Genomic DNA, 18,370 nt, shown 5'->3' with positions numbered 1-18,370 from the left:
CAAAAAGTAATAATCTTAACTGAACATTCCGGATAGATTTCGAAATCTTAATAGTCACATTAAATTTACCATAAAGTGCATTCAATGAAACATCACCATGTGCACGTGAATTTGAAAATTTTTATTTTTAGCCTCTGGAGAATATATAAACCGAACGTTAGCTAATTTATGGTGGGCATAGAAGTGTATTGTGTAAAATATACACAGCGTGTTTGAGTAATTGGAGTATTTAACAAAATTTCCTTATTATCGACCCCATTAAAAGTGAAATTTTCAATGAACCACATAAGAAATGGTCGCAATAATCCGTTACGTAAATAGAAATGTGAAACTGAAAGTGCATCCGATCAATAAGCAACGTTTTGAAACTATAACCGTCAACATTACATAGCTCGCATATAGCACATAATTAATCGGATTCGGTGAACAACACGGATATTTTGATTCGATATTTATAAACTCAATCGATCACCGATTTCTCGTCACTTTCACGCTACACAATACGTTTGGAATTGAGTGAAAGTTTTCGTTTTTTGTTTCTTCTTCTTTGCTTCACATTGTTTAAAATAGCCTGCCAGCGAAAATAGTACATTTATAAACAAATATGTCATTCTGTCGAATTACTGGCAAATCTCGCGGTTTGCCAAAACCGAACTATTTTCCGCTGCTTGCACCAATATCGCCAGCTGATGCAAAACGATTCTGTCGGATTACTGGTAAGGCGTACGGCCTGCCATCGCATCATTACATACCGGTTATATTGACAACATTTTCGAATAAAACGAAATGTAAAATTACTCACTCGAAGGAAAATGGACAGCCGCATCACTATCCAGGTAAAGGTTTTTCTTGTCTCTTGGGAAGTACAAGGCTAGTGTTTGAGTTTTCCTTTTTCATTGAATTATTTTTGTCCTTCGGTTCATCGATAAGGACAAATTTAGCAGAAAAAGTACAACTTAAAGGCTCTTCCTTATACCAAACCCGAAGAGACTTGCAAAATCTAACCAATATTTAAACCCTTCAGATGCAAATTATGGCAAACGGAAACATGTGGTGTTGGCTGATTATCGCTACGTTTTTCCAATATTCGACGAGAGAGACGAACTGCAAAAAGGCCTGATCGATTTGCTGAACTCCAAGGAAACGACAAACAACGAAGACTTTGTCTATCAAGTCGGCGAAAGGAAGTGTAATCTAGTGTTTCCAGCTAAATTAGAAGCGGCTGTTCGTGATGGTGATGTTCGGGACGTGATGTTAGCTAAAAATTCGGATACAGTTTTGCTAAAAATGCGTCAAGGCAAAAATGTCTCGGTTGACTTGCACGAATATGACAAGGACAATGGACATTTGTACCAAGGTGAAGGTCCAACGTATGAAGTATTTCTGCAGCGCGAAAAAGAAGAGAGAGCCATGCGAAAGAAGAAAAAGCGTAAGGAAAATCTGTCTCAAATCACAAAGATTTTCGAAAGCAAAGAACGTATTCAAGACGAAGAAGTTTTCCAAGAATTCGCAATAAAAGAAGCGAAACGACAGAAGATGGAGGCCCGAGAAGCGAGCAAGAAAATGAATGTAGAATTTTCAGAAGAGAAACTCGATGCTATGAGATCAAATTGCAGTGTCTACCTTAATAGTGGTGATTGGAGAGATTTGGTAAAACCTGTAATTGAGTCATGGGACTGGGATACGTACGAGAAAGAAGCGACTGAATTCGAGGCAAAAAGTGTCCTGACGACAATTTTACCCACACCACAGAAAATCGAAGCTCAAATAATTGAGGCAAAGGAAATAGAGGTCGCTAAAGAAACTTTAGATGGAACAACCGGATTTGATTGTGTCCCTTGCATCGGGCCTCTTACACCGTTCGATCAGCCGGTTGACGTAATTGAAAATGTTAAGCATTTAACGCCGTTACAGCTTAAGGAATTGCAAGATATTTCCGCAACTATTTCAAAAGATCATGAACTTCTAGAAGCGCTGCCAACACAACATGAATTATCGGATGTGATCGGAAAAATTTCTGAAGGAAAGCCATCTATTCTGAATAAAGTACCCGGACTCACATTGGACATCAACAAAGCGAAAAAAGTTTTTCTAACCGGCCAGGTTGTTGCTACACCTACTGGAGACGTTTTCATTCCTGGTCAAGCAGTAGCTACACCATCTGGCATGAAATATGTTCCTGGATTAACAGTTCACACACCAAGTGGACCGTCGTTCATACCAGGCGTCGTTGTAGAAACACCAAATTCAAATTCACCAAATTTTGTTGCGGGCCAGATCGTAAACGACGAATTCATTTGCGGCCAGACACTTAGCACTCCACATGAGACCAAATTCGTTGAAGGTCAAACGGTTTGCACACCAGACGGTTTCAAATTTGTTCCGGGAGTTGTGAATCAAGAAAATGTTTTCGTTCCGGGTCAAAATATCCAAACGCCAGAAGGATTGAAGTTCGTTCCTGGCCAAACAATGACAGTGGATGAAGAAGAACAATTTATTGCTGGACAAAATGTATTCAACGACAATTGTGGCTGGACTTTCACACCGGGTCAAATTTTGGATGAAAAGTTTGTGGCGGGAAAATCAATCATCACTGCGGAAGGATCGAAATTTGTTCAAGGTCAATTCGTTAACGAAGTCTTTGTGCCTGGTATGACGGTAGAGTCAAGAAATGGTGCCAAATTTGTGCCTGGCATGAATGTAGAAACGAAGCAGGGAACGAAGTTTGTCGAAGGACAAATGGTCAAATCACCACACGGCGAAATATTTATGCCTGGAAAGTCCATTCTGAACAAAGATGGAATAATTGAGTTTGCAGTGGCTCAAACGGTCAACGATATTAGTTTCAACAAACCGATTAAGAGTGGCTTTGTCATAGACTCGAACCACATGGAGATAACCAAACCCAGTTTGTCCGTGTTCGGTCATATGGTCCAAACCAGCAGTGGTATTGAATTTTACCCAGACAAAATAGATGTTGACCATCTACCAGCGGGAAAAATTGTTCCTGGAAAGCTGATCAAACAGAACGGTGACTCAAAGTTTGTACCGGGAATAATGGAAAACGGTGGTTTCATACCTGGTCAAGTCGTTTGGACGGAGAAAGGAGAACAATTTATACCTGGACAGGTTATTGAAACGAAAGAAGGATTGAAATTTGTTCCCGGACAAGTGATTGAAACGAAATCAGGAAGTAAGTTTGTGCCTGGGCAATCTGTACAAACGGCTGACGGTGTGCGCTTCGTGCCTGGCCAAATCCTACATACAAAAGCGGGTCCTACATTTATTCCAGGACAAGTTATTTATACAGAGGAAGAAGGAGAACGTTTCGTACCTGGTCAAGTTGTCGATACTGACGACGGGCCACGATTCGTGCCAGGTAGAGTTGTGGAAAACGGTGATAAAGTTACATTTATTCCTGGACAAATGGTTCAAACAGATGAAGGACCTCGATATGTAGCACCAGATCTCAGTGACATAGAAGGTGAACAACAGTTTTCTGTCCAAAGCTTCCTAGTAACACCGGAAGAATTAACACTGTTGAAACCTTCGCATACTTGGACAAAATCGGCTGAGTCGAAAGGTGAACTAAGCATCGACTCGAAAATGCTGAGACAACTTTCGGAAGCAGGTATGACTATTGGGCGACAGATTGAAGCATCCGCTGTTGATATTGTCCTTCAGAGCACTTTAGATAAAGAAACCGTACGAAAACTTGCCGAGAAATTAAATATTTCCTCGAATGAATCAGGTGCATTAGAGAAATTGTTCGAAATTATAAAGAATGTTGCAGCCGTCACAACAGAAAAGTCTCGAAACAGTACCCTGTCAGGTGGAATGGTAAATGGCCATGCTAAATATAACTCAGAAAATTGTTTTAACAACAATAATTATAAAGAAGAGACAATGCATCTTGCTGATGTGGTGGCATCAACGATCTTGGCTGTCATAACATCAAATGAATTATGGTCTAAAAATAAAGCCAAACCGAACAATTCATCACTTTATGAATTAATTAGTCAAGAGCTTGAAAGTAAACTAGGACACTGTACGAATATGTTGCACGTAGATGCAATGTCTGAGTCAATGATTCGCTTGACCGAGAAAAAGGTTAACGATGTGATGAAGGAAATGAATTTAATTAACAAAATTGAAACGCTTAAATCGTTGCTATCCAGTGACAAAGTGGATGAAGTAGCGATCATTGAAAATGTTACACAAGCATTGGAATCCGATCCGGATATGGTTCAATCACTAAGGATTTTAGCTCAAAGAAATCCACAAATAATTTCGAATATTCGAAAGCATTTGCACATAGCTCACTGTGAGACGAGTATGGAGGAATCTGAACTAGTCAAAGCTGTTGAACGGGCAGTTATAGATGCTGTGAGAGAATCAGGTGACAATATAATATTCGACTTATTTGCTAATGACCAGCAAGATGCTCTTCTGAATAAGACATTAGCGTTGTCGAAGGCACTTGGTAAGACTGACATAACAATAATTTTGACTGATGCTCTGAAAGACCCAAAGAAAGGAAAATTTGTTCTGGAGAATGCAAGTTCGATGGAATTGATGCAGAGAGTTCTGATTATGGAACAATTAGCGAATCAAAATCCCGACCTAAAATCGTCATTCGATGAACTGATAAAAGATCCATGGTCGGCCAGAACCAATTCTCAAGTACGGGAACTGATGCGAAAAAGTGCAGTAGTCACAATCGTCCCCATCGACAAACCAGAGCTAACCAGCTCTAATCAATTTCCCACCGCCTATTTACATTCAGACAATCAACTTGCCGTCGAAGACTACCTGCTCCGGCAAACAAAATCTCGCGGTGCGTTCCTCATTGTCAAAGATGGCATACAAGCTGTGGTACCGCGCGAATCGAGCCGTGACGTGTTAACCGGAAAGTGTTCCTACACCGTACTCGACGAGAATGGCATACGCCACTTCGAACCGTTACATGTGTTCTCGGCACTAAAATTAAATACACCTTCAACGGCCCATCGGTTTTCTATTTATTCATGTGATGTGGCAAATAGTGATGATTTGGAAATAGAAAGTATGTTGACATCGACATGTAGTACATTGAGTACTGACATTCGGTTAACATCAACGGCAAACAATGTTGTAGTGAAGAAAAACGTTGAGAATAATACAGACAACACGGATATGTATAAGAAAAGGCGAATGATCGAACAGTACGTTAAGCAACACAAGGTAAATTTCAAATTTCCGTTTTTCTTTGTTACAATTTTGATTTTCAAAAATAGTCCATGGCGGTCCTTCACTCTCTCTCACTCTCTGAGCTAATTATATAATGGCGTAAACATCCTTCTTTATCTTTTATTTATAATTGAGTTTCAAAATACGCCATCATAAACATCCTGCCACACGAACTGTTTCTCTGCAAAATACTGAAATATTATTTATGTTACCATTAAGACTAAGACTTAAACTATTCGGAACTTATATATATTGAAAATTTTACGTGAATGTTGCATTCATATCATAATTTTTGACATAGTTAATTAGTGTCTGATGTTATTTCATATGAAAATATTATGTGATGATAACCGTTTTTGCTTCAACAATATTTTGGCGTTCATTATATATATATATTATTTATTTTACGAACACTAACTTGGCATATGGCCCAATTATGGGTTTTGTTTTCTTTTTTTACATTTTCTTTGTCAATTCCACCAGCAATTTTATCAACTTTAATTGTGGAATCGTAAAATTAAATCTAGCAGAAATAAGACACAACATTATGCGATTAGTCATCTCGACACGTTCATTCTTCTTGTAGACAAATGATTTACAGCGATCAAATGAAGTGAATTGTATAAGACTCAAGCGAAATGTTTTCCGTTTCTTTTTGGCTGTATATGAAACGATTTCTGATTTGTAGCTTTCGAAGTAGCTGAAAATAATGTAGTAGAATCACAAATAAAAGTGCAGATCGCATCTTTTTAGAAACTGCAATATTCATCTGTTATCAACAACGACGATAAAAATAAGTGAGGAGATCTGGCTTGGCTTGGCATGTCTTATATAGTAAAATGTATGTTGAAACAAATGACGTAAAAGATTTTTCATCAAATTATAGACGGTGTTTAGACAAATGAAGTAGCAGATTCCTATTTTTCGTAGCTTTTCGGTTTATTTATGTACAAGTACATGCACGGAAACAGATATTGAAAAGGTGAAGGCTTTCAAAATTCCGTGAGTGTCAAGATAAAAATTCGTTGAGAGAAGAGTTTTTGATAATTTGTATTGTAAACATATCCGTCACCAATACTCTCTCTGTAGCAACTCTCTAGCAACCAAACTCTCAGCTATCTTTGTCAAATTCACACCTTATTTCTTTGTATTCTACAAACACTATCCTATATTTTGACTGACCACGCTGTAATGGTCAAGTAAATTCCAAAGGCTGCCTGATTCTTTCACCACCTTAATAAAAGTAGTTGGTTTGCTAGAGAGGGTGTTGCCGTCACACTATAGTTAATTATATATCCTATAATTTTTACTCTTGTCTACATGACAAGCAGGCTTCAACTAAGCTATTTAGCTAGTTGTCAACTATCAACTATTAAGAGAATTGAACGGAGTGAGTATACAATACCGCAATAAAATAATTTCATGAATTCCAGGTCTTGAGTAGCAAATAACTCAGTCACAATACATTATATATGTAGAAACCGCGGCTCCCCGCAATCGAAATGAAGGCTCTGATTGGATTCAAATGTTACCTGAACTCCTTGTGTGAACTCCTCTTTTCATGTCCGTAATAACCTACAGTTTGGACCGAGAAATGAAAACTGATTCACGAGTATTTTACATGGAAAAATCGTTATATTAAAATTTATTCAATTAAAGCCTGTTTCAAGCTCCTTGTAAGTCATTCTACTTATTTTTATAATAACCTTGTGGGTACCTTGTCATATAACTTATTTCACACCATGAAGCGAGCTAAAGATTAGATCGTCATATCAGAAGAGTCTTAAATTTTTTTGGGAAAATGACTGATAGTGGTGTATCAATATGAGCTTTAGCGCCCCTATAGTAACAGAGGAAACCCCAAAATTTCAAAGGGAAGGATGGCTCTAGTTGTAAGTGGAATCATACACGACCTTTCAGTACGGAGTAATCACAGCAATAACAAAAAAAGATAGGATTTATATTTAAAAACGTTTGGGCCGTTGTGTTGTTGAAGTTGCACTTCGATAGTGATGAATTTGAATTTCATTTCGATGATGACTCGCTAGACTTATTCGTGTATAAATTGATATGGTGTTCCTATAGCATTGGGTCAAGTACCACTGTCTCCATGGCCTGATCTGGTGAGAAATGGTATTTTTGAACTGAAGAGATTCTGTATCATGCTCAAGGACTATTGTTGGGAAAACATTTTCTCATATTTTCTTAAATTTTCAGGAACTTTCGTACATTTTCTAAATTTTCCCAAAAAATATTTCTTACTGATGGAAAATCCAAGAAAATGTGGGAAAATGTATTTCCCTGATCACACATCAAAGACCATGAGATGAAGTCTTTAAAAATCGTTAAATTCTTTTGCCTTCTGAGCTATTCGCTGTTATCATACCTTTCGAAGTCGCAGCAATTCTTCGGCGCCTAACTAAAGAACCAATTGACAATAATTTCTAAGGCCTTTCTTGCTTCATTGTCATTTTTTTTCTTCTTAAATATACTCAAAGTGTACTCCGCATCCGGATTGAGGAAAATTCTTAGGATTTCATTACTACATTAAAATTATTTAGAAGGCGAGTTCTTGTAGGACGTTTAAAAATGAACTATTAAGTCGAAGATTGACTTGGTGTTGATGATTCACTTGAGCGGTAATCGTGAATGGACTTTTATGTAATCAAAAAGGTATAATAAACACAATTTAACCACCACTTCGCTCTTTAATACTAAGTTGCTGTTGACGATAGAAAATTCTATTTTCAAAATTAAATTGAAATTATTTTCTACATAACTGTTAGCTAAGAGCATATGCGAGGTAAAGAGCTAATTGCCAAATATACAAATTCTTATTTCGACTATGGAATGCCCACCAGATTTTAAGTAAATCGTGAAAAAAAGAATTTCGTTTCAATTTACAGGAACGAAAATGTTTCTGGCTAATTAATGGAACAAATTTATGAACAATTTTTGAGCTTCACCATGTCAAAGGAGAGCATTATGGTACGGTATGACTTTGTTATTATTGAGAGGCACATTATAACAACCGTTATAAAAACAGATAGTTGAAACATTTTCTTCGATATATGCTACTACCTTTGAGTAAACATCGCAATCACGATATTTTCGCTTTTAAACGTTGTGAATTTATTATGCCTCCTCTATTTTCAGTTTAAAATCTATTTTAGGAGCAAACAATCATCCACCGTTTACTAAAAATAAATTTGTTTATAGGTGAAAATTATTATTTCAGAAAACTAATTTATTGTGGGAAAATTTTTTGTGTCTGCTTCACAATTATCTGAATTTCGTTCGGCACGTATGGCAGCCGATGTTTGTAGAAACTTTTCTTTAACGAATCAGTTGAAAATTGGTAGACTCTAAACGATACATTCGGTTATTTTGTACTGAATATTTGCACTATCGATTTTATCAACTTATTTTCGATTGGGTTACTCATAAAATTATAATTATTCTTCGGTCGGTTGGTGGCCGAAACCAAATCAATACAAACCAAACAAATAGCAAAACAGTAGGACCACGAAAATTAACATAAGCCGGTTGAAAATCACAATAATATTCAATCGGCAAGTTGAGTTTTCGATAAGAACAATATCGAAAGTTTCAGATCTAATAATAGTCTGCCAGTTATAAATCTGTTCTCCGGCCTCCACATTTTGTTTGAAAATAGTGGTCCTCTATTGACGATGTAATTTGATCGAGACCTTGACTTTCATTTTTTCGAAACGAATGCATTAATGACAGAGATGGAACATTTTTACAAATTATTTCTATATTGCATTCACACATAGCACTGAACAAAGCACTAGAACAGATTTTTTTAACGGTCATTTGGCCCTTCATTTTTGAAAAATGCTACTGCGGATCAATTAATTTATTTATTTTTATATGAGAAATTTGGACTACTGCGTCGAGAAGGCCCCTCTTGAAAATTCTGTGCTAGTGCTTTGTTCAGTGCTATGATTCACACCATTTTAACACTGACACAAGTAATTAGAAAGAAATATCGATGGATTCTCGCACGAAATTCACTGGTGAAACCGACGTCTTTCATTGAAATATAGTCGAGCACTAGAGCTTCAAGAGAGGCCAGATTGTCGATTTCATTTTAAACAGGTTTAAATACGTATAAACAGAATACTTAAGTTCTAGAGTTGGAAGCATGGTGACCATGTGCAGTGACAGAATTTTAGGAACTGACATACTAACCCCTCAATAATTCAATAAGTCCAGCAGAGCATCAAAAAAACCCTCAGTAATCGTTCAAAATCCTTGAATTCTAGAAGAGGGAGCCTGTTACAATGTAATTATTAAACTCGGCTACGTATTGAGCTACTCAAATATATAGAAAAAGCAATTTTAGAATCAGGAATCGACACTGAACACTGTGAACAGCCTACAATCATCGTTAGAACGATTTCGTACGATGCACGAGTTAGCCCTTTTTCAGCCTAAGCAGATCCGATATTTTGTAGGTTCTGTATGACCTTTTCAAAACGCGCAGGCCCGGACTGGCCATACGGTGAATACGGGGGATTCCCGATGGGCCCTTTGGATTTTTGTATGAGAATTTTTAAATTGTGGGCCTTTTTAAATTGAGTTGCATGAAGCCCCCGATGGGCTTTTTCGAGCCAGTCCGGTACTGAAAACGCGTATCCCTCTGCTGTAGACAGTGATGACTATATAATGAGAGTTATGCACCAACCGCCACAAAGAGACATTTCCCAAATAAACAAATTTCGGTTCATGCATATCTCTTCTCATATACAATGAAGAACTCTGGCAATGATTCCTTTATATAACAAAAAAATGTTGAAATAAACGAAGTAAAAGGCTTTGTACTACACATTAGGCGATACTTCAAACAAAAGAAATAACAGATTTAATAATGATCATAGCTCGATACGCCTGCAATTTACAGAAGACTGAAATTAAATTTTCTTTCTATTTCAGGTCAACGACATACTGGTCGTCAATCAAAATTATACATCCGATGGACCCAATCAATTTTCGCTGCGACGTGGTGACCTTGTAGAAGTTTTAGAATCACCAACAGCCACAACAAACGGAGAACAACAAACGGGGTACGTTAGAAAACTATCATCATTTTCTTTCTAACATTTTATGTCGCCGTTCCGTTGATGACATTTTTGAAGTTTATCCATCGCTTAACATATAATTTCAGTAGGTTTCTTATGAAAGTACAGAAAAAAATCTGTTTTTTTAGCCAACCAAAGTATGAAAATGACTTTGATGCTTTGACCACAAATTTACTCGACAACAGTGCTGCTAAGCATAAAATTTCAGTAAGACCGAAAAAAAATCACTCGTCCTCTAATCTTCATAAAAATATTAGTCCGCAATCACAGTCCGAGTTAAATACAAACGAAAAGTACGTATGAAAGTCAATCCGGTAATTTGTTTAGATTAAGTGAATGATAACTCAACCATTTCTCATCATAAAATAGATAGATGTGTTGCATATAGTAGTTCTTATATAAACTTTCTGCTTTTAATTATCTATGCTTCGCTTAAATATAAACACCAACACTGTCTTGCCTTAGGATACATTAATATCAAAAGCTACACCTTCGCAAACTCATACGCATCATCTAAACACTAAAACGTTATAGAGAGCTTAATCAATTAATGAGAAAATTAACCGAACGAAATACTTGAATCATTTTTAGTTCGTCTAAGTTTATAGAGAAAAATCTGCGAAGAAAAAGAAGCGAAACAACTCCCACTCAGTTACCTAAGTTTTCTATCTTGTAGATGGCTAGTTCGGTTATTCGACGGCAGTGACAACCATAAGGAAGGCTGGGTCCCATTATCGATACTCGATGTTCAAAAATCAGATTCAGCTATTTACGGGGACAAGGGTGATGATTCTGCTTACAGACGAGAGTATGTGATTGAATCATACAGTTTTCTAAGACATTTTTCGTAAAAACAATTTCCTAATTTAGGGCCGTAGTGCGTGAACTGATTGAAACCGAAGAGGAATTTGGTCGTGACTTACTATTGGTGGTCGAGCATTACTTGAAAATTCTCGACAATCCAAAGACACCAAAAAAAGTGTCCGATAACAAGGACATCATTTTTGGAAATTTCAAACAGATCGCTGAATTTCACAACACGTAAGTTTCTGTCGTTGAAACAAGATAACTTCTTTCGATTTACTGACGAATTTGTTGAAATATTTTTCACAGCGTTTTGATCGAAGGTGTGAAATACTATGCCGAAAAACCGAACATGATTGGCAAAACCTTTCTACGTTTGGAGCGAGATTTTGACAAACATGTTAGCTACTGCCGAGACGAACCGAATGCTCAAGACTTTTTGGCTAACAACGACGAAGTTCGAGACTTTTTCGAGGTAAGTCCCATCCAATCTACTTTGATTCGTACGAGATTTAATAAAAATGAAAATTTTGCCATCTATTCGCTGTCCGTTTAATTACCGTTTAAGTAAAGACACTATTAAGCTTGCATATGAATCGGTGGATAATCAAAGTTAAATAAAACCGTTAAACCGTAAAGTTAATAAAATTCATTTGGCAGACGTTCAAGTAACATTAAATGGTTTTCAAAAACAAGTATCAGTCTGGGTAAAATTAGAATCGCGATCAGTAGCGTGAAAATGCAACATTTTAGTTTCCTTTATATGTGTTTTTCACGCATGGATGTGTTTTTTTTTCCTCTAACGAAAACATCTGAAGAATAAATTTGTGCTGAAAAGCGTATGTAAAGTACGGCTAACACCACACAGCACCGCATTCACATTTTTAGTGTTGTCGTAGAAAGTTATATATTTACGGATTTAGATTTCTATTAACCTAATGACTTTCATTTAAGTCGTCGGATTTTCTCCCGCAAAGCAGAATAATTATGTGTTGCGGAGGATTTTGTGGAAATTGAAATGTTAACTTTACTATTTCTGGTGCAATTCTAGTCACAATCATTTAGCGAACCATGTTGAAACTAATTGAAGTAAACGTTTTGTATCGCTAATTTATTCACGCGTAGTTTAGCTATTTGGCAACTGTATTATGGTGTTACTCGAAATGATTTTTTTCTGACTCGACAGACGTGATGCATTGTTCCACTGCTTTAGATTTCGTTTTCTTATGACAAAGAATGATGCATCGAGTACTTTTGATTTGAATGTGTGGCTAAAAGACATTCTTTACGAATACGTAACCATTTAGAAACAGCTGATCATCTGTTAACAACATCACCAACTAAAATGAGTGATGACCTCCGGCATTTGTAGTCTTAAGTAGCAAAATGTATGTCAAAACGAAAGAAGGCAAAGATTTCCCACCAAACAATAGGCGATACTTTCAAGAAGGCTTGCAACAAATCAAATTTGATTATCAGTTTTCACCCACCAAGATCAATAAACTCTGAATTGTTGCAAAAGACAAGCTATGTGATGCGTATTCGATTGTTATGCATGTTAAGGGCGGGTGTTCGACAAGTTTATCTGACAATACGATTCTTTCGAATGGTATGTTCAAGAAATGGAGTAAAAGATTTGAAATCAATCTGTTGAGAATACTCAAATCAAATGAAGTAATACTCCATAAAGAAATTAGCGCATATTTACTGACCTTGCCTAACATTGAATGTAAACGTTGATTTTATTCACCTCTAACACTTCCTCGAATTGAGAATACAATTGAATCCATTTAGAAACGAGAACACATCTGCCAAATAAGCCATGAGCTCTGGTTGTAGATGTTCTCTACTATATGTTAACGCCAGAGAAGTCCAGACCTAATGATTACATCGCTTGTCATTCGAAAATGTAATTTTATATTTGCGTTATGGCCGATCACCGATCACTTTAAGAGAAAATATTAAAATGAAACATGCGCGCTTCCTAGAATTAAAATACGGGACTGGATGAACTGGTGAACTTGATGAATGCGCCATACTACTTTATTACCGAGTCTGAAGTTTGAAATTTGTTTTTTATCGTATAGAATCCTTTCGAGAATATATGACAGATGATTATGGTTAATTAGTAATCTCTGACTCCCCGAATAACAGAATCCAATTTCAAGTCATGTTACGTCCATCGCGCCAACACAAATATTTTCCCAAAGATTTCGTGGTGGCTGTAGTGTAGAGATGTACTTATCAGTACGGCATGGATTGGTTATTATAGGCTAAAAATAAAAATGTTTATATTTTAAACAAAGCTATTAAAAGATATTGGACGCATGCCAAACAATAGAATTAAACAAATATCTTCGAATCAGAAAATTATATGATGAATGGTTCATAGATGTGCAATCCATTAATACATGAATATGAATTCGGTTCTGCCGTTTGCTGTAATAACTTTTTCAACTAATTAGAAGCAGTTAGAAATGAATGAAAGACGTGTGCTTGTTTGAATCATTTTTTCAGGCAAAGCGATAAACAGTTAATTTTGCACACAAAAAAAATGTTTTGCTTCGTATCAACCCACATCAATTTATTGGAGGAATAAACAATTATTCGGAAAACTTTCATTTACCTGAAATCTTACGTGTAAAATTTCATATGCAAAACGATTGTAGGAAGGAAATGTAATTTAGCTTAATTACACGAATTACGAGTGTTGAGTAATCGAAGTCACTCGAAATGATTAATTGTACCTAATGAAAACTGACGTGTGACATGTCTTGGTAACGTTTCAGATAACCGACGATGTTTTTTAGAACAGCAATGTCTAATGCTCTTAAGTAAGTCAGATGTAGGATTCTTCTATTCGTTTAAAATGAGGTCTTCGTGAATGTATGACTTCAATCCTCTAGAATCGAATATATGCATTGTCAATGTCCAGATATTGATCCAAGTGATGCAACGTTACATGATCGTTACTTATGTCGAAACAATTCAATATGCCATGAAACATGTAAATTCAATTTTATCTGCCTATAACGATAATCTTGCATTTATCCCTCTAGTTCAAAACTGTTCATTTCGTTAAAATTTCGGTGTCTCTGTTCAAAATTGTTAGTTTAATCATTTGGATTATCGGTACATAACTTCCAAATCGTCAAAATGAACATTTTGGACAGAGGTACACAGTCTACGCTTCATCATCCACCGATACCGTCGACAATAATAAACTACGAGCTCTTACTAATGTGCCTTTATATGGCAAATCAAATGTTGAAAGAAATGAAGTAAAAGATTATACTCGCTGTACCACGGGGAAATTTTTCATTACCTGATGACATTTTACCTCGTATAAACACATATAGGGCAGGTTGTATGTGTGGACCAGCTGAAAAACAGGTGAAGCAAATTGCGTCACATATTTGGTTAGGTTTAACTGTACTTCTTTTAATTTAGATCAAAGAATTGATGCGAGATCTTTTACTTCATTGCAGATCAAAAACTTAAATTTTACGAAATTTCTATTGTTTTTTTGTGCCATTTTCTGTATTGATGTTCGTAAGGGACGAGCTGACGAGTTTTATTTGAGACACACAAATTTACTAGATAGCTCTATATTGTGTAAATGAACAATGTACTGTAGATTCAAGTTTTGCCAGAATTATAAAAATGCTCTTAGATTTCTTTGCGTTTGGCATCAATCCAAACAATTTTTAAGTATAACTCATACTATTCATCAATCGTACATATTGTATATATTGTACATACGTACGAAGTACATAAAAATGCAATAGAGAGGAATTTTTGCTTCAAATGATACAAACGGCTGATAAATCGCACGTGGCATATTTGTCAAATCTTTCCACTTTTGTTTTCAGTGAGTTGAACTTTTAATATGACCATTAAAAATCGTTTTCGGTTTCATGGTTAGGTTGTGGTCGCTGGCAAAATGAAAGTTAGCATACAGCCTTTTTTACGCAGACAGTGAAGCGAATATAGTTTGTTAACGCCCGCGTTTAGATATTAATATTTTATACACATTTCATAAACTTGAAGATTAATTTCTTCGTCAGCGTTGACGTAAAACATCATTTATCGCCCCACAAAATATTATATCACGACAACCAACGGGGAAACTTTCACATAAATTTCAAATATATTTTGACAAAAATCTCTGTCAACTGACATAAAATTATTATTTTTTTTATAGTTAGCCTATTGCTCATGACAAACTGTTAGGGTGGTTTGAGTGGATTTAGAAACGGTTAAAACTTTGAGCTACCACATTTTACCGAAAACAACCTAGCGAATCATAAAAGAAGATGTCGCTACGATTGATCAATAAAGATAGCTGCAAAGTATAACTGCACTTGTTCATCACCATACCATCGCACTCCTTTACAAAATCCACTCAAATATTTTTTGTATTTGTAACATTCGAGTCAATTCGATAGCTCGACTACTCTTTGGCAGATCTAAGTAGAAAATAAAATATTCCGTCAGCTTTAACCGAATTGTCGATGTTCGTGTTTATTTTCTGCCACTCTTACGCTTTTCCCAATTAATTTTTCATAATTTTCTCGAAACATTTGGAACAAACTGCGAATTGTAGAAATCACTTTCCCATATTGATATTAAAACAACAGCAATTTTCCAATAAATTTGCAATGAAAATCCTATTTATCTGTGAACCAACTGAGGATATAATGATGATGATCATTCGGCAAACACAAAATTTAAATTTAGATCTTGGATTTTGCTCGCATAAGAAAATATGTTAGTCGTTGCTGACCTCTCTCTGTGGAAAGATCGCGCGCAAAATTTATTCGAAAAAAATCGACCAGAAAAAAAAAATTATTTAAAAATACAAAAAAAGAAGAGGAAAGAATTCAAGTTTGGATTTTATCTGTACGGAAAAAATAATTTTCTTTTCAATAATTTTGCCGTCGCGATTTTGGTGTTGTGAATAATCTGCTAAAAAGATTTTTTTTTTATTAATTTTGACCGAAAGAAAATTCGTATCTTTGTGTGTTGTGAAAACAGATCTGGAATATTTTAACCTTACTCACTGACGTAAAAAGGATTAATTGGATTACTTTGAATAAAAGGTAATAAATATGAACATCCCCAATAAATCATCTCTAATCGGCGACACCAATTACCACGCAAACAGCTGCAACTTCTTTCAATTTTTACATAATTCTTCTTTGATAATCACCATCAATTTTTCGGATTTTCATTTTTTTTTTCATTTAATTTTTTTGTTCCGATTATAATAAAACTTTCATTTTGTTGACGTCTTGATCCAAATGTTCGCAACAACTTGTGAAATTATGAGAAGTAGAAAAAAAAATAAAATTGTGCGAGATTTCGCAATGTCCCAAAATAATTCAGTAAAACAGTTTTAAATAAACTGAAAATTGTGTGTTTAACCCGCCATCATACACACAAAATGTTCAATTTGTCCGGAAAACGTTTATATAATGTTTGGATTTATGGCTAGAAATTGGATAATTTATTTGGCAAAGTGAATGTACAACTGCAGCCCTTCGCTAGTTCTTATTATTAGAATTGTGTCTGTCTGAAACTGCAAGAAGATATGATTACGTAGCTAAGCGAATTGATTCGACTAAATGAAGCGAATGATGTAGATACGACAGAGTTCTCAGAATATAATAAGAAAGTACTGAAAATTTGTAATAGGAGATAACAAGGCTTCAAAAGTCGACTCAACTTACAATTCGAGACTTTTTAAACCGATCTTTCTCAGCATGTCAACAAAATTTGTTTGATTATCCGCTCCATAAAAATAGCACAATCTGAATACAATAGCAACTTCATTCGTTTTAACATTCATACAAGACGTACAGTTAGAGACAGTAAAATTTTAGTATGAATTTGCTTCAGCTGTTTTTCAGCTGATCCACATAAACAATCAAAACTGTTTTTACGTTTTTATACGGTTGAACCATTATCATGCGCGTGCCTGTAGCAGCCTCAACAGTATAAACAGTTTTGATTCTATGTGTGGATCAGCTGAAAATTCACTGCCTCTGACTGTAGACCACATTGACCAGCGAAATGTCTCTAAAAGATTTTTTCAAGAAAATTCGCGAAAATTTTAGAAAATGTATGAAAATCAAGAGAAGGTTAGAACACAGTAGGTCATTGTAGTCGATAACAGATAACATATGCGTCATCCAATTGCTTTCATATATTATGACTATGTCAATTATTAGTTAGGAGCTAACAAGCAACTGACATTGGGATTGACTACTCAGATAAATAACCATCTGTTATCGAAAACAACGAATAAATAAACGATTCACTCTGCATAGTGTCCTCTTATATAGCAAAATGCTATGTTAAAAAGATGGGAGTAATAGATTTTGTGTAAAACCAGTCTTGAAGAAAATCAGTAGCAGAATTATGCTTTTTACGATCATACGCTTGCCATTTGTAGAATATTAGAAAGCTCTAAAAAGAGACTTAAATTACAATATTGTTAACATGCGTCCTCCATTGTAACGATGCTAGGAATTCAAAAATCTGCCGTTGTTATAACGTGTCAATAACAATTTCACATTTTCCGTGTACCGAAATAGTTTAGTTCGGAGAACCAAATTCAACTATTAGTAGAATTTAAAATGAGACAAAGTTGATGAAGTGGGCAAAAAAAAACATTTCTCGTAATGTCTACAACGTCTGCAGAGCGATTTTTCTTATAAATAGGTTAATGTACACATCGTTATTGTACTGCTCTTATCTTATTTTGTTGTTCTTTTTTTGCCTACTCAATTCGAGTAGGTAATTGCAACCATCAACAAAAGTGTCTCAAAAGTAAAACGCTTTCCACTTATTATCTTTCCCACACATTCACTCTGAAATGTTTACAATACTGAGCTCTCAGCTGTAAGTTGGTGAGGTGGAACATGTTTTTTCTTTGGTTGTCCTCCTCATTTAAAGAATGTTAATTGGTCGCGATCATTGCTCTACAGAATTTGCATTTCATAATTTGTTTCCACTATACATTAAATGAAAAATGTTGTCTGTACATCTCTTTAATGTCCTATACCCATGTTCAGAACAATACTGTCCTTCGTCTGAATTAGACAATAGGGTTAGGAGTTTTGGATAAAATCTAATTTTTCAATTCGCACAAAAAACAAAATTAATTATTGAGTTAACCTACATCAGTCTCGTCTCTGTATGTATTCTTCGGTTGAAATAGTTTTACA

The 18,370-nt window shown here is 35.5% G+C and overlaps 1 protein-coding gene across 3 annotated transcripts in view; it reads left to right on the top strand.

Moving 5' to 3' along the window:
• The window catches only part of LOC119079576 (obscurin), a 40,533-nt gene continuing 22,163 nt past the window's right edge, over positions 1-18,370 (top strand). The window contains exons 1-7 of one of the 3 annotated variants that reach the window (XM_037187565.1): positions 1-836; positions 1,025-5,223; positions 10,189-10,319; positions 10,463-10,627; positions 11,011-11,142; positions 11,205-11,375; positions 11,448-11,613. In XM_037187565.1, the coding sequence (XP_037043460.1) occupies positions 605-836; positions 1,025-5,223; positions 10,189-10,319; positions 10,463-10,627; positions 11,011-11,142; positions 11,205-11,375; positions 11,448-11,613 (5,196 nt within the window). In that variant the 5' untranslated portion in view covers positions 1-604. Of the gene's footprint in view, positions 837-1,024; positions 5,224-10,188; positions 10,320-10,462; positions 10,628-11,010; positions 11,143-11,204; positions 11,376-11,447; positions 11,614-15,908; positions 16,241-18,370 lie in introns of those variants that run through there. The other 2 variants (XM_037187567.1, XM_037187566.1) reach the window with 2 other exon arrangements.

Source organism: Bradysia coprophila, unplaced genomic scaffold (genome assembly GCF_014529535.1).
Source record: "Bradysia coprophila strain Holo2 unplaced genomic scaffold, BU_Bcop_v1 contig_324, whole genome shotgun sequence".
In the NCBI taxonomy this organism is placed as follows: Eukaryota; Metazoa; Arthropoda; class Insecta; order Diptera; family Sciaridae; genus Bradysia; species Bradysia coprophila.
Note: the sequence above shows the minus strand (reverse complement) of the source record. Positions and strands in the feature narration are given on the sequence as shown.